Genomic DNA, 17,829 nt, shown 5'->3' with positions numbered 1-17,829 from the left:
TTTTTTTTTTTTTTTTTTTTTTTTTTTTTTTTTTTTTTTTTCTTATGAGTTAAAACTGTGTGTGTTCCCTATATCTGTGAGACACAAAAGAGTTGCAGTCATGGTTGATAAATTAATCAAAGAAAGGAAAGCCCTTAAATTTAGAAATGAAATTAGACATAATTTCAAAAGTGACATCACTTTTTGAAGCCCTTGAAAGTGTCCTGAAGTCCCCTCAATATGTTTATGAAGTCTTTGTCAACCTTAATATAGTTTCCCAATAAAAGCTTTGATTTTCTTGTATGCCGCACTTCATGTTAAATTAATGGTATTGATAGCTGTCAGTTTTTCTAAATTGCTGTTGTTTTAATATTCTACAGCTGTGTGCACACTTCATAAATTTTTGATGGCTTCACTGCACATCTATCTCATGACTTTAAAGATAATAGCAACTTCCATATTTTCACCATTTTTAAGATATTTCAATGAGATTATATATTATATAGACTCTTGCTTTATTTTCAACTTTTATTGATATACAGACATACCTCATTTTATTGCTCTTTGCTTTTTTGCACTGCACAGATACTGTGTTTTTTACAAATGGAAGGGAAGACCCTCTATCAGCAAAAATATTAGAACTCACTTTATTGTGATGGTCTGTTAGCGAACCTGCACTTTCTCCAAAGTATTCCTTTACGCTATACATACAGAAAGTGTATAAAATCGTGGATGTACAGCTCAATGAACTTTTTGAAAAACCCAACACACCTGTATAATTAGTACCCAGATCAAGAGACAGAACGTTACCAACACCCCAGATTGCTTCTGAATTCAATAATTGATGTTAATTGAACAGCGGTCGCCAACATTTTGGCACCAGGTACTGGTGCTCCTATGAGAATCTAACGCCTGATGATCTGAAGTGGAGCTGAGGTGGTGATGCTAGTGCTGGGGAGCGGCTGCAGATATAGATGAAGCTTCACCCATTTGCCTGCCGCTCACCTCCTATTGTGCAGCCCGGTTCCTAACAGGCCATGGACCGGTATCAGTTCCCAGCCCACGGTTTGGGGACTCCTGAAACTAGAAGATTGCTCATCTAGCAATCAACACTAATGAGCATAAACAATGCTCATTAAATACTAATGAAATACACATACTCTGTATGATGAGAAAAAAATCCATCTATGGACCTTATTAACGTTATCTTTAGATAGGACATGACCTAGTAGTAAGACGATGATCATTGTTCATCTGCAGAACGTTAGCGCTATACTAAACACAAAATGTAAGTGACTGTACTTAGTGTGAATTCTTCCCTTTCACCTGAGACGCAGTCCCTTTAATCTGCGTTGGGTCTGCTGTGCCCATTGTGTTTGCAGTGTAGAGTCGTCCAGCAGGGCAAGTGCCGATTTATAGAACAAAATAATCAACTTCAGCTATGGAACTATTTATTTTACTAATGTGCGCTACATAACGTTGTTTTGTTTTGTTTTGTTTTTTCAAATTGATACATTGCCAATGGTTTTCTACTCCCCTCTACAGCACATGAATGTATTTCAGTCTCATTTTAAGTGTCCAGAGCTGAGAAGAATCTTGTAATTGGCCGGTATGAATCATTCATTTTAGCGACAAGAATTTCTGGTCCAGAGACATAAAGTGATTTTCTTAGGTAATATTAGTGTCCATTCTATTCAGACTCCAACCGAGCTCTCTTTTAGTGTATCACACTGCACTCCGATCTTATGTGTCATGTAGTAAATATCACATATCTCTGCACACATACTCAAATACACATGCTCAACTTATGTGTACAATACCAGTCCATGAAACCATCCTAAAAAGTAAATCGATGTTTTTTAAATTTATGATATAAAAATATTAATTTTTAATATATTAGTCTTAGTTTTTAATCTTGTCCAATACCTGTCATGTTCAGGTTAAAATCCACAAGAATGGATGGCTAGAATAAATTTGTAACTAAATATATATGAAACTTTATTCATACAAATATTATTTTAATGTACTCACATGTAATATTTTTCCACTCCTGTTTTGCCACCAAAAATGAGAAAAACTACCAAAAGCAGTTGACACTGAAAAAGAATTGTTTTTGAATTGAAGATTGCCGAAGAGAGTAAGTAGTTTATAAATATATGATGATGTGCCCTTCATGGTTCAATGCCCATTAATAGCCCAGTTGGAGGAAATGACTGAGCTGAAATACACAAAAGCAACCTCTCATGCTAGGAGTCACGTAGTAGAAAAAGTAATAGAGAGCTTTGCAGAAAAATAGCTACCTGTGAAAGGTAGAGACTGATTTTTTGCCTATGTCTGTTACCTGTATATGTTATTTAGGTACTGCTTTGAGTAAAGGATAAAAGTTATTCAGTGGCAGGTATAAAAACAAAGAGTTCTATTAAAGGGGAGGAACACAGAATTGTCTGAAATGAGAAACTATGTTTCAATTATGCATTTTATGATGCAATTTAAAAATAATGATTTATACTCATCAAGGATTGTACTTCAACATAACATTTTAATATCGCTGTTCTTTGGCAGGACCTGATCATGATTATTCTTTGTACTCATGAATTTCTGAGCCCCTGAGAAGCTGGATAACCTCTCCAGCTTAAAAACAGTATTCTCACTGCAGTTATCCAGAATACACAGATCTAAAAAGCCTCTATTTAATCAAAGCCACTTAAATCACGGTCTTCTATGGTTAATATGAAACTACCACTTTCAACAGGAAAGTGGGAGTTTCATGACACACTGTTTAAAGAAAGCCAATCTTAAATTCTGACAGTTATTCATTTTAAGTTTTTAATTTGTTATCGAAATTTTAAAAAATGAGAAAATGGATTCAAGAATTAACCTAAGCTCAATTGCCATTATCATAACTTATGGTGTTTCTATTATTCTTTTTGTAAGATATTCTTTCTGCATCATTTCTGTAATACGTGACAGAATTGAAGTCATCGACCAATAGTGTCATGTAGCTCTCTTCTTATTGTGTAAGAAGACAGGAACTATGTGCTTTGGGGACATTGCATTGGTAATGTACTCTGTAATCATTCTAATATTAACTTCCCTAGCTGCCAGGGGGATGGGAGATGAACAGTTTCAACAGCATATTACAGTTAAGCTGTAGAAAGTGAGGCAATGCCTACATTTGAGATTAACTCCTGTCAGGGATCCCCAGCTGGATATCAGATCATCTCCTACTCTGTGGTTCTCTGTGTATTTTTTTTCCTATGCCATACAGTTCTAGTTTATAAAGTATAAGGAAATGTTTCATAGAAATTATCAAAGTGTATGTTAAATATTTAAATCTCATTAGGTGGTATAAGACGACAAACTTCCTGAGACCAGGAATCATATTTATTTTTATATACTCTACAGTGTTTCACATAGGTATGCCCTCAGAAAAAGAGAAATTGACTTGAATGTCCTTGCCATTTGGACAGTGTTAATTTCCTACATACGAGAATGATTCTGTGCCTTTAAAGAAAATTGTAAGATACTACAACTTATCAGAGACATAAGTGAAACAAAGATAAAGGACTAACTAAGTACGACTTAGTCAATTTAGATTTAAGAAATACATTGTAATATTAATAACAATGACAATTTACTTTCTCAAAATGGTATAATAATAATTTTACAACTACAACTATTTAAAATAGAAACGAGTAACTATAAGCAATAATAAATATTTAAGTTTAAAACTAATTCACTGGCATGTTTATTTTAAAAAAAGAACAAATTATAACCTATAAGCAATTAAGTAGAAAAAAATCTAAGAAGAGTAATGACTCCAAAAAGCATAAATGAATTCATTAGTAATATTCTCATTGCCCAGCAAAGACAGATAGTGCAATGAAAAGATGTTACACAAACCAGGGTTCGTAATCCAAATGAAAAGCTAAACTCCTGAAATTGTATGTTAATTTTGAGTATCTAGAAATTAGGATTTTTCTTCGGATGAGATTTGTGATTTTCTTCAGATTTTCAACATAAACCTTTAGTCAAAATTATTTTTCTCTAAAGCTAAACTACTCAAGGATTGTACATTCTTGCTTTTTTGCATCCCCCACCTACCATGGTCTCCTCACCCCACTCCAATGTCTGGACCTCCAAATTTCAGATTTAATGTTCACTTCTTATACTTGTTTTATTCGATGTCTCAGAAACATTTACAAGATCCAGCTGGTCCCTTCTTGAAACAATCTCATCACATTTTCACGTTTCTTTCCTGTTTCTCTTGGCTACTCTTTTTGAGTCTTCCTTCCTGGGCCTTCATCCTCTTTCCACCTTGTAAAGTTTAGAGCACTCCACCTCTCTTCTCTGTCTCAGTTCTCTCTCTAGGTAACCTTAGCAAGCCTCACGACTTATGCTCATGCCATCAGCTTTCTATGTCTAGGCCTCACTTCTTTCTTAAGCTCCACACACAACTGTCTGCCTGGCACCTCTGCTTTGGTTTCTAATGGACACACCCTAGCCCGACTCCTTTCCCCAGTCTCCCATTAGTTAAGTGGCATTGGTTTCCACTCCATTACTTAAGCCACAAGTCTTTCTTTCTCAATTTTTCAATAACCCATTAATGAGTAAGACCTGACAATGGTACCTACAAAAACACATGGCAAATTGGACTACTTTTCTTCGCTGCCAACCTCAATCCAAGCCTCCGTCATCTCTTGGCCTAACTACTGGAAGAGCTTCCTGATCAGTCCGCCCGATTTCACGCCTGCTCCCTAAATCCATTCGGCACGTGGTGGCAATGTTCCAGGTTGCCACTGGAACACCGAATTAGTGGACTCTGAACCTTTGCTCCTGCGAGAGATGTAGGGTTAGGTTCCTGCAGTCCTCGGCCACACCACTTGCATCAACTGATCATTACATGACCTCGTTTTATGTGTTTCTGTTTTAAGTTACCTGTTTACTACATAAATCGATTCATTACCACTGAACTAACAGCCAACAGCATTATAACTTATACCTGAAAGAAGCTTACCTAACGTACATATTAGTAAGACACATCACAGCCTTCCTGCACTTGGGAACACTAAACAGCACTAAAGCACTACATTTGGGGTCCACATTAAATAATATTTATATTTTTAAACTGCCAGAGTTTTCCAAAGTGGTCGTACAGTTTTATATCCCATCAGGAATATATGAGAGTTCAGGAATATATGATCCAGATCCTAGATAGTCTTTTTGATTTTTAGCCACTCAAGCAAGTGTAAAATTGTATATCTTGTGGTTTAGTGTCCCTAATGACTAATGATATAAAGCGATTTTTCATGTGCTTATATATAATTAATATATCTGTATTTGTGATGTCACTTTTGACCACTTTTTTTTTCAATTATTGACTTGTAAGAGCTGTTAGTATGTTCCATTATGAAATATATGTGGGTTTTTTGTTTCATTTGCTTTTTACACTCTGTCTTGCCTTGAATTTTTCTTAATCATGTCTATCGATGAGCAGGAATTTTCAGTTTTGATGAAGCCCAACTTATCTAGTGATTTTGATGTCCTGAGAAATCTCTGTTAACCCCAAAGTCCTAATGATATTCTGTTATCTTTTAGAAGCTTTATAGTAAGGCCTTTGTGTTTGGGTCTAAAACCCATCTAGAATTAATTTTTGTGTATTGCGTAAAGTAGAAATCAAGATACATTTTCCTCCTAAACTTATCCAGTTGTTAAAGCTTCATTCTTTGAAAAATCAAATACCTTTTTTTCTCCATTGAATTCCCTTAGCGCCTTTGTCAAAAAATAGTGGACCACATATGTGTGGCTCTATTTCTGATCTCTTTCTGTATTATTACAGCTTTATAACAAGTCTTGGAATCATATAATAAGTCTTCTAATTTGGGTTTCTTAAATTATTTTGAATATTTAAGAATTTTTGTGTTTCCTTATACATTTTAGAATCTTGTATTTCTTTTTCTACAAAGACTAATGTTAGTATTTTGGTTTATTTAGATCTCCATTTATTTAGATCTTTAATTTTCTTGGCAATGATTTGAAGGTTTCAATATGGAACTTTAAAAATTCCCCAAATTATTCTGTCATACAGACAAGGTGATAAAAATCTGTTAATCTGGGCCCTTTCTCTCTCAGAAGATTCTGGGTGTCAGAAAAGAATCTATCCCATCCCTACAGTTCTACATATTAAGTAAACAAAGGGGTCATTTCTAGCAACTCATGAAAAATGTCATGCAGTGTGCTCTCCCCAGGGTATTTGTCTAACTTAAAGGTCCCATTTAAGTGCCTCTTCAGAAAAGACATGTTCCAAGCTGACTTTCTGCCCATACCTATACAGAAAAGCATTTGGCAATTTCTTCAGCTTAAAAAAAAAAAGTATTTCATGCCTGCCCAAGCACTTCATTGCATATTCTGTCAGATTGTAGATGGTCATACATGTAAAAAAGATGGATTGAATTGGCATGTAGAAATGAGCAAGATTAAATTGGATTAATTTCCTAATGATAAGAAATTTATGTAGATAATATAAGGAGTACATGGCATATTTATATAGAGTTGTATATTCCCTTTTCTCTTTATTGCATAAATAGATAAATAATAACTTATGAGATATATTGTTAGCACGTCAAAGAACAACATAACTGCCTAAAGATGCATTCATACTCTAGGAAAGTTTTCTCTCAAGATTGAATGTTGAGCAAAAGATCGAAAACTGTAGTCACTGTAATTTTATTTGAAGCATTTTCAAACAGATGTTTTATCTTGGTTTGCTACTATATTCTAAATACTTCTTTTCAATATTCATTAAACTAGTCTCTTCTCGTCTCTAATAAGAGTAACATCTGTTTCTTCTAGTTCCATCAAAGCAACCACCTCAAGAGTCTCACTTTAGCAATAATACCATTAGAAAGACAGCTAGATAGAATATGCTTCATTAACATTTTCCATTTGCATACAGAACAGATTTTTCTAACAATTATAAGTTAGGGAGATGTTAGAGAAAATATTATAAAACAATTGAGTTATCTTATGAAAAAATTAAGTCCAGAAGTTAGAATAATGTTTCAAAAATGTTGCTTTCAGGTTAAAAAATGTCTTTGTAAAAATATCGATTTCATTATTTAAAGAAAATTTGAAAAGTTTTTATTGTTATGCATTTATGAAGAACTACAGGTATCTATTATAAAGTAATATCAAATAATCTTTAAGTGTAAAATTAAACCAAAACTATTGCAATAATATATATTTTTAAAAACAAAAATGTTTTGGAAAATGTACACTCGAGTTTATATCAGTCTCCTCAAAGTCACCATGAGAAATCCTTGCTTGAAATTGGATTTAATTTTTGGAAATATTACACAGACATTCAGAACCACATCTATTGAATAATCTAGTTTTTAAAAAGATACGTATTTTGCTCAAAATTGGCTTTAAAAGTTGTTGACTCTGATATTAAGAGACATATTGAGAGCTATCTCCCCAAATATTCCAATTCCTCAACAATAATATTATATTATTGGATTTATATGGGAAAAGAGGGTATTTGTTCATAAAGTAAGCCAATTTTAATCATTTCATAATAGGTAATGGCTGTGTGTAAAGTTAAAGTACAACAACTCAGGCTGATATTTAGAGAGCTAGGCTCACTCACTGAATAAGAAACAATAACTGATATTTATTGAGTGCTAACTATGTGCCAGGCTCTATTCTAAATGATAATATATACCCTTAATCCTTAAAACAACCCTGCGAAGCAGATGCTTTTGTGATTCCCATTTAATAGAAAAGGGAACTGAGGCATAAAGAGGTTGACTCACTAAAGGCCCAGCTATGATTAGGTGAGCAGAAAAGAGATTCATATCCAGACATCTGACTCCAAAGTCCACGCTCTTGACCATTATGCCAGTCTACCTCTCTGAGGGTGTCTATACATCAGTCATCCCTGTTCTGATCCTCTCTCAGTCTGTCATGGGGCCATGTTTCATTTGTTCCTGAGTAGAATATGACCCCAAATGCAGGGCAATCCCCCATTTTCCCAGCAAGATAATTAAGAGTACCTCTTGACCAGGTTGGACATATAAACTTTTAGTGCCATAGGCAAAAATGTCTATAATATTTACTTAATTACTATGTGCCTTTAAAATTATATACATGAATACGTTTGAACGGTCATTTTCTACTCTCTTTGGAAATAATTGTTCTAATTTCTTTACATGCAGTTTTAACATCGATGTCATTGTCATAACTTGTGAGCCATGCAACACACTTTTGCAAAACAAATCATCTTTACCTTTGTCTAAGTCATTTGAATACAGGCATTTTTTCCATGTCTAATGCTGTCACTGGACATGGTGCCCATTAGCATGACATGAGGACTTACTCTTTTTTTTCCAGTTGTGTCATATGTGAATGTCCATGAACTTCACTTTGTTAAGACTTAGTACATTGCTGTCTTGTTTAGAAGGCTATTTATAACAAATACACCAGTATTTGTTTGTAATTCTGAGGTAATAAGCCCAAAGAATAGGGACTCAACTTGTCTCAGCTTCCTTTTCTATAAAATGAGATGGATCAAAGCTTCTTTGTGTTTTAATCTAATTTTACAGATATGCTGCTTCCTAGGTGCCAGGCACTGTTTTAATGAATACAAACACTAATTCATCTAGTCCTCAAAAGAAATCTACAAAGTGGATACCGTTATTTGCATTTTAGAGCAGAGAAGCCTGAGGCACAAAGAGGTTAAATAAATTGACTAGGTTATCAAGAGCTAGAGCAAACACAGGCAGTCTGGTTCCTGGATCAGCCCTCCTAACCACCATTCTTTCCTGCCTTTCTGCTATTTTGCTGCTCACTACTGAGAGGAGCCAATACAGTAAGGGACATATACAGTATGTGTACATGGTGACAGACATATATGAGGCTCTCAGGAGATGTTAACCATGTGAGACAAGGGTCTCTTTTTTTTAAGACAAGTACCAGCATCCTTTTTTGGTGTGGTCTTGAGCCACTGTCCAGCCACCAGGAACCCACTGCATCAGAGGTATGGGTCCTAGGTGCGTGTCTCCATTCCCTGAGATGTTCATTAGCTCTGGAATAATGAGAGGAGGAAAAACAACTCTAACAGCACATGAGAAGCGCTTTAATCCTGTTTAGTTATGTGTTCTTTGTTAATAATGACTCACAAATTTCTAATGAAATGGGACAATACATTTTTTTCTGAATAACTATATTGGTATTGTAAGTTTATATGTTACAGCAACAATCTGATCAGCTACGGTATTCTGAGTACATTTCATATAGTATTGAATTTCATGCATGTCCCACTTCAAACAACTTAAAATTATTAAACAATATTGTTAATTTTAAAATGTCTTAACGAGTCTATTCCTTATTGCTTCACTGAAACAAAACTAATTCTATACTACTTTCTGCAAGTGACAGATGGTCCAGTAAATGATAAAGGCAAAACACATTTTGGAGCAAGTTTGCAGGAGCGCTCACATATTTTAGTCTGTGTTTCATACAGAGTTGTTTGAGTCTTCTTTGCACTGCAGAGGATGCACACAGACAGAGATGAAATATGCTGAAACTATGGCACCCTTTTTTTTCTCACCATAAGATCTCAATGGCTGAGTTCTGAATAGTGGGGAAAATTACTGTTCGAATGTCAAAAGGTGTGGATTACAGTCTCAGCTCTACAGACTAGCAAGATAGCTTGTTCCCCCCATTATAAAGTAAAAAGAGTGAACACAGTTCTCTTTGCTCAGAGTTTCACAAAGTACAGAGATGATTTAAATAAATACTCATGGGCTTATTTTAATGTGCCTTGGGGAAAAAAATGCTAGCATTTGCTTCTCAAATTTATGTTATAAAATTTCCATTCTAATTACAATTTTAAGGGAAGAATATTAGTTCTTGTAAGAAAATACTAAAAGAGATGTAGCATGTGGGATATTCCAATACAACAGAAATCTGATGGTGCAAATGCTGAAAGCTGACAGGTGAAACTTGAGATGTCTCAGTTTATTCACAACCTTAATGCTGTATGAGACAAGAATATCTCCAGAAATCGAGCTCATGTCCAGGGGTGGTGGCAAATGGAAGTGTGTGTGTGTGTGCGCGCGTGCGTGTGCATACACACATAGTATAAGAGGACTCCGATCACGGATCCACACAAGCTATATAATGAACGTGTTTTGTTGTTGGTTTTGTTTCTGTTTGTTGTTTATAAGAATTCAGCCTCTGGAACCAGATATATCTGAGTTCTCATTCTACGTTCTGCTCTTTATTAGTTATAGGATGCTTTGATTCTCTCACCTGTTTATTGGGGACAATAATTTTTTAAAATGCTTTGTGAATTATAAATGAGTAAAATGCAAGGAAAGTACTTAGCAGACTGACTGTTACATAGAGTTTAGAACGGTATATCTATAAATACATATCAGAGATCATGAAATTAGATTCTTCTCCAGAGAGAGCCTTTAGGCCATTATTTTTTATAACATGCAGGTGAACAAAATTTAAAAGCAGCAGCATATTTTGAGCAATTAGATCATTCTTGCCCCACTGAAAAATGAACTTCATTATGTTTGGAGGCCCATTTCTATCATAGATTGCTGAGGCACCTCTTGATCATTAGCATTAAAAGTTAAAAATAATAATTGGAGTCAAAATGAATAGAAATCACAGTTCAAGCTCAGATGCAGCAATGGCTACTATCAACAAAACTTGCTTTTATCTGCGATCCAATTTCTCTAGTTTAATTACTGAATTGTTTCTTGAAATAAATAAAGTACATTTTTAATTTTAATCTAATTGGAATTATAGACCTTTTGCCATTAACAATTAAGCCAACAGTCTTCGTTTATAAATTAATTTCGTGAAGAAGAAATTTTTGTAGGATTTTTTAGAAGGGCTCTCTGGTCTACTATTTAGAACAGGATGTTCTGTCAGCCGATTATAACTTACAAGTGACTTCTTCTGCATGAGTGATTATTTAGGAAATGAACATTTGTAACATTGATGTCCTTGAGATCCATGCCCAAATATTGCTTTTCAAAGCAGTATTCATAACATTTTAAAGGCAAAAACCAAAATCAAAACCATATTCTTGTGTGATTAATCAACATTAAACCCAGTTTCATACTTTAAAGAAAAATGTTATGGTGAAGATAGTCTTCTATGCATCAGTTCTGTGGGTGAACCCAAAAGTGACCTATTTGAGAAGGAAGTATTTCAGTAAACACTACCACTTGTCAGACAGCTAACTGATTTTAATTTTAGAATAAGATTTTACATTTGCATAGTAATTTCACAGTGCAAAACTATTATATATGTATATATTCATATGTATTATACATTTCATAGTTTGGAAATTATTTAGTGTTAATCATTTTAAAGCAACGATTTTCTGTTTTCCTCCATTGAAATAAAATATGCTCAAATGTGTATTACTAAATTAAAACTTGAAAATTCTAAGAAAAATACCTGAGGGAGGGATTATTTATAATGATATTTACCAGTATATCAGCATATACTACCTATATGTGACTATCTTCTAAGTGTCAACAGGCTTTAACTTTTTTCTTAATGGTATTTCTGTTTAATAGCACACGCCAACCAGTAGTTTATGCTTTTTCTGTAAAGGACCACTCAATAAATAGTTGGGACTTCGTGGGCAATGGAGTCTCTACAGCCACTGTTGATTTGAGTCTGTCTTTTGACAGTATGTCAACAAGTGAGCTTGGTTGTATTCTAATAAAATTTTAGGTGGACACTAAAATTTGAATTTTATGTAAGTTTCACATGTAATTTACTGTTATTATTCATTTTATTCTGCAACTGTTTAAATATGTGAGAACTATTTTTAGCTCTCAGGCTGTACAAAAACAGATGGCCCCAGACTGGATTCGGCCTATAAGTGGATGTTTGCACACCTCTGATCAGAAGCCAGAAGCCGTCATCAGTGCTTCATTAATTTACTCTCATTCCATTTTTGGATACCTTTACTTGCTAGACTTCTCTTTTGTAAACATGAAGTGTATCTTCAAGTAACTCCTACCTAGATTATTCTGCCTGGAGCAGACTAGAACAGAGTATCCTCCCTTTGCCACAGCGTAGGCCTTCGTAAGGTAGAAGGAGGCCACTCTGAGCCTCGTAGACTTCTCGGTCTCTTAGTGCTTCTTAAACTTTCCAGATACTGATGTTCAATGGCTGTCCTCCTCTGTATGCTCCTTAATTTTCTAATTATGCTTCATAAAATGGACACAAATTAAACAGAAACTTTAAATTATCGTCAGTGTAATGGAGAGCTTAAAAGAATTTCTGTTTCCGAAGATTTTTGTGTGAGGCGGCAGTGGGATATTGTTAGGGGTGGGAGTTGTTGATTTATTTATTTATTTTATTTTATTTGTTTAGATATAACCTACTTCATTAGAAAGATACCATATTTATAAATGATCAGTTAATTCTGGTATTATTTCCCAAGCTTATTAGTGGTCAATTAGCACCAATAACTGTCCATACTCACACACTTATTCTTTAGTCCTTAATTTATATAAACTGTATCTGCCAGACGTGGTTATTGAGAAAACATAACAGTACTAAAAAGCTTATAAAAACAGAGATATTAGACAAAAGTCATAAACCCATTTTCTTATATGAGATTAGAGTCTAGTAAAGCTAACCAGAAAATAAGTTATTAAATTAAAGTAGTTCATCATCACCTCCCAGACAACTTTATTCACTCCATTCATTCTCCCAAGTACCCCAATGGCACATTAGTACTGTTTCCTTAGACTGGGTTATATTATGCTTTATTTGGTTCAGTGGAGAATAAAACCTCTTATAATGTTAAAGAAACATGAGATATCGATTGTAAGTATCACCAGATTTTCCTAGATGAAAATATATCAATTTTTATTTGTAAAGTTCTGACTTTATTGATAATAAAAATTGTTTTAAACTGAACCATCCTAAGACAATAACTTGACTCTGATTTTGTACTTAACAGGTTCTGGGTTGAACGATGGACAGTGGCATGAGGTTCGTTTCCTAGCTAAGGAAAACTTTGCTATTCTCACCATCGATGGCGATGAGGCATCAGCAGTTCGCACTAATAGTCCTCTTCAAGTTAAAACTGGCGAGAAGTACTTCTTTGGAGGTAAGATTACCAGTTTTTTATTGGTAACTATTACGTTGCTAAAAACAGAGTTTTAATGAAGTTTGATTAGAAAGTATTTATATTTGTTTCAGTGAACTCAGTAGATCTCATGAAAAAACAAACTCTAATCCCATTCAGTTAAAAAGAGTGGCAAATGTATGTTTCTTCATGATAAAGGAATTAATATGATGTCATCATATTCTTCAAGTCTAATTCATATATTTGAGTTATAAAGCATAGGTTTCAAACTGATTCAATCTCATAATACTATCCTCAAGAGTCAGGTATTTGCATTATGTATTAGTCACCTATTGCTGTGTAAGTAATTACTCCAGACCTTACTGGCTTAAAACAACAAACGTTATCCCACAGTTACTCTAGATCAGGAACTCAGTAAGTGGGAGACTCTGGCTCAGGGTCTCTCATGAGCTTGTACCCAAGCGGTTGGATGTGGCTGCATCATTCGCAGCCTTAACTGGGCTGGAGGGTCTGCTTCCAAGAGGATGCACTCGCTCAATGGACGGTTGATGCTGGTTCTTGGCTGAGGTGCCTTCGTTCTTCCCAAGGCTCTGACCCTTCAGGTCCTCTCATCTTTAAGTGGCCTCTCCTCCTGGTGGTTGGGCTGAGGGGCAGGGATGGGGAGGAGGGGAGGAAGGGATCCAAGGGAAGGGGACAGGAGAGGAAGGCCAGTAAGCAAGAAAGTTTCCAAGATGTAAGCCAAAGGTTTTTATAATTCTGTTTTGGAAATGACATTCCATCAGTTCTGTTATGTACAGCTGGTTAGACATGAGTCCCTAAATCCAGCCCACACTTAAAGGAAGGGGATTGCACAGGGAGACAAGGGTCATTGGGACCATATTAGATACTGCCCACTTCAGACTGCCTTCCATGAGAAGCCATCTGATCACATGTATCTTGGTTCTTAAGTAATGAAAAGACGAGTAAAAAGGAAGATTCTTTTAATGATAGCTTCTGCAGCGTGAACCTAGCACGCTTCCTATCCTGTGGAAGGCGCCCTGCCAGAAGTCGATTTTTTTATCATTAGTGAAATATGGAGACATCTTTTATTAAAGGTTTGTTGTTTAGAGCAATATATCTTTCATTAGATTATTGCCTTTCTCATCTTAAATCATACAATGTGAGATCTAAAAAAATACATTGCATCCTTAGAAAAGGCTTTGATTTAAACTTTAGAAAATATATGTGCACATATATTTGCCTCAAAAATATATTAATATTCGCATATGTTTATCTGTTTATTTAAATATATGTTTATATTCCTGCATTTATACATTTTTCTAATTATTAAGCAGTGATCTTATATGCCTTGTTCCTTACTGTATTCCCTGAGGTCCTAGAAAAATACCTGGAATATAGTAGATGACAAATAAATACGTGTGAGACGTGTGAGTGAATTAGTAAACTAATGAAAAAGAGGCAAGGCAAGCATTTTATTTCCTGTTGTCTAAAAGAAGTAAAAGCCCTAGGATATTTACTGACTCGCCACTGAGTTCGTGTCCAGCACCTGAATTCAGGAGCTCTGACTCGGGTACCAGGGCGTTTCTTCCCTCTGCGACGTGACAGTGATGAGTAACAACTCGGAGACAGAAGGTCCTGATCTAGACCTCTGCTTCTTTAATCTTTCATGGTATTTGTTGGAAGTTAAAATTACGTAAGTTTAAAAAGGCTCTCAATACATATTTGATGAGTGGATGAGAGTCAGACAGTATGTCTTATGTGTGAATAAACTGGAGCTTATTGATGTGAGAAAAAGTAGCCCAATAGCCAGAATGATTTTCATCCAAAGACATATTTAATATGATGGGCTTTGGGCCAAGTGTTCATTGCTGCCATAGACAGTGCAGCACAGTAGTCAGTTGGAAAGCTATTGATAACTTCTACCCATCCAAATGACAGTGGAATATTTTGGCCATGGATGAGATTGCTGGATGCCTACAGCCAGTTTTGATCTATTTCCATCTAGATGGGTAAGCAAATAGCTATAACCACAAATTTATGGCACAAACTTTATAGGAGATGAAGGCTTTATAGTTTGCTATTTACTGTTGCTTTACAGATTTTGGTTTTCAAACCCAGCAGTCAGGAGCATATTTCCTCCTTCTTGGGTCTTTGATCTGCTATTGAGAAATGCTGTTGGCAAATGGTCATGATCTTCCTTGGTTATATCTTCATTAGCTGAGTCCTCAGAGTATATGAAAACCACTAGGGGAACTCCTTACAACTTAGGTTAGCAGCCCCGCCCCTAGAATGTTAAAATGCAGATGCCGAGAAATTGAGGAATTTGAAACTTCAGGTGATTCTGACACAAATGATCTGAGGAACAGAATTATAGATTGACCTTAGCCAATTTGCATACACATTCTTTTAGATTCTCTTTTAAAGATGCCAGCCACTGAAACGTGAGGTAAATAAGAAATAGCTCTTCTCAAGTAACTTTACCACCATGGAGCAGTGAAAAGAAGTCACAGGCCAAGGTCTAGTGCACTCACATAGATATTTATTAAATGAATGATTATAGCAAGTCCGCACAGCACTGTTAATGCAGACTCTTCCGTAAGCTCGGTGAAGTCCTAGACCTCTGACTCGCTGTACCTTGACTAAAATGTTCCCTTCAAGCAGCAGTGGCATTACTTTAGAAGTAGGACTCAGCCGCACTCAAAGTTGGTGCGAGGCAACAGAGGGCCTCCTAAGTTGGTAGCTGGAACAGGATCATGAAGTCATCCAAACTCTAGAACTTTCTTCAAGGCTCAGATCATAGGCCTCAGTGGAGTCTTCTACCATCTTATACCAGCTGTGGATGTCTCTAAGAGATGTTTTGCCAAACTACCTATTTTTAATATCTTTAATTTCACCATTGAGATTTCTTTCCTAATATTAGTAACAGTTTTGCTAACTAACAAACCAGTTTCATCAAAGGACACCCAGTTTGGCATTCAGTAAGTTGATCATAGGAGCAGAGAGCAGAAAACCTGGAGTAGCCGCCACTGGAGTTGAGCCGTTTCTGACATAATGTTCATGGCCACCTCTGGCGCATGGCTTCCTGATTAGAATGCTAGCTGCCTCCAGACTTGAAGTACACGCACGCACGCACATGCACATACATGCACACATGCCTTCATACTGTCTGTGCTGAAAATTTAAAATAAGTTGCAGAGGTTATAATGAAACCATCTTAAGAAATATTAGTATAGTGGAAAGAAAAATTGATTTTGTTAAAAAAAATGAGGTGTGAATCATGCACACTTGATTTGGGATCATTATTATAATTTATCTTACCTTCTTCATCTATTAAAAAGCAATAGAGTCTGCTTTGTTCACATTACACAGCATAACCTGGTAAACCCAGGGCCTGACCCTGGGTTGCTAAACGCTGCCAGCCTTTCCAGGTTACCTTGAGTCTCTCCATAACTGACGCAGAGACAGCCCCTTCTAGGGGACGTTCGAGGTTTCAAACCACGTGCTAGGCATGCAGCTGCGTGTGCAGTCACAGGCAGGGCTGTGTCGCTCCCATGCAGAGCTCGCTCTCTGCACGCCTGCTCCCTGCCAACCCCAGGAAAGGGTGCAGTTCTCCTCTGCGACCCTCACAGAAAAAAAAGAGATTATTCATTTGGGGTGTTTTTTCAGCAAAAGGTATTTTAGCTGCTTTAACTTTTTTTCTGCCTCCCAACTGGAATTCCTTTTCATAGCACTTTATTAATTTTAATAATCAAAAACAATAACAAACAAAATAACTAAATTTGTTTGTTGATTACTTACCTGGAAATAAACCTTCTGATACAGGCCAGGGGCCATGGGCACAAGAGAGTGGAAAAGTTTTTAAATTTCTGTACTTTCTCAGGTTTGGTAATTTTATTATCCCCATTGTTTTTATTTAAAAAGAGAGAGAATTATGGCTGAAGAGAAATGTTAAGAAAGTTCCAGAGCCAGTCTTATCAGAAGGAGTTATAAGGAACATGGGTGAGGGGCAACGGGAGGCAGCTGTCAGGGAAATGCCAACCCAGGTGGAGGTGGCAGGACAAAAAGATGGCATTGAGAGGTGGCCTGAGCCTCATAGGAATGGGCTGATAAAGTTTAGTAAAAGAGCACATCTCTTCCCAGTTACAAATCTAAGCTCATCAGTTTAGGACCTGTTAATTTCACTGGATACATTTTATAGTTACCTGCACAAGAGGCTAGAAGATTTCTTATCCCCACCTAGATTGTCAGCCTCTGCCACCTACTCCTCCCCAAAACAATTTAGGTAAGAGGTCCTGATTATGCTGGCATAGAACAGCCACTGGTATTTCATTAGCCTATGCGGCAGGTATGACTTCTCAGAGTCTTAAAGATTAAATAATTGTTTATCAGATCAGATGAATTTTTTATCTGAGTGCAGTAATGTATGACAAGAGTTAGTAGAGCTAGGATTCAAGTCATTTCACTTAATATTTACTAAAACATGGCAGTATTATTCATGCTACAGCAGTAACCAAATCAGAAAAATACTTTTCTCAGAAAGTTACATTCCAGTAGAGATCATAAATTGATAAATTGAATATATTTGAGGAGCAAATAAATCAGAGAAAGGGATGAGAAGTTCTTAAGAGCGGATGTCGAGGACTGCCCTGTTAAATAGGGTGGCCAGGGCATGCCCCAGTTCAGGTGGCATTTGAACAAAGAGCTCAAGGGGA

General features: G+C 35.9%; 1 protein-coding gene across 1 annotated transcript in view; it reads left to right on the top strand.

The window, feature by feature from the left end:
• Positions 1-17,829, top strand: part of CNTNAP2 (contactin associated protein 2) — a 1,613,390-nt gene that overhangs the window by 854,385 nt on the left and 741,176 nt on the right. Inside the window, exon 9 of the mRNA XM_039861152.1 lies at positions 12,989-13,138. Coding sequence (XP_039717086.1) covers positions 12,989-13,138 — 150 coding nt within the window. The remainder of the gene's footprint in view (positions 1-12,988; positions 13,139-17,829) is intronic.

Source organism: Pteropus medius, unplaced genomic scaffold (assembly GCF_902729225.1).
Source record: "Pteropus medius unplaced genomic scaffold, Ma_sr-lr_union100, whole genome shotgun sequence".
NCBI lineage: Eukaryota > Metazoa > Chordata > Mammalia > Chiroptera > Pteropodidae > Pteropus > Pteropus medius.
The sequence above is the reverse complement of the archived record's forward strand: the minus strand, read 5'-3'. Positions and strand labels throughout refer to the sequence as shown.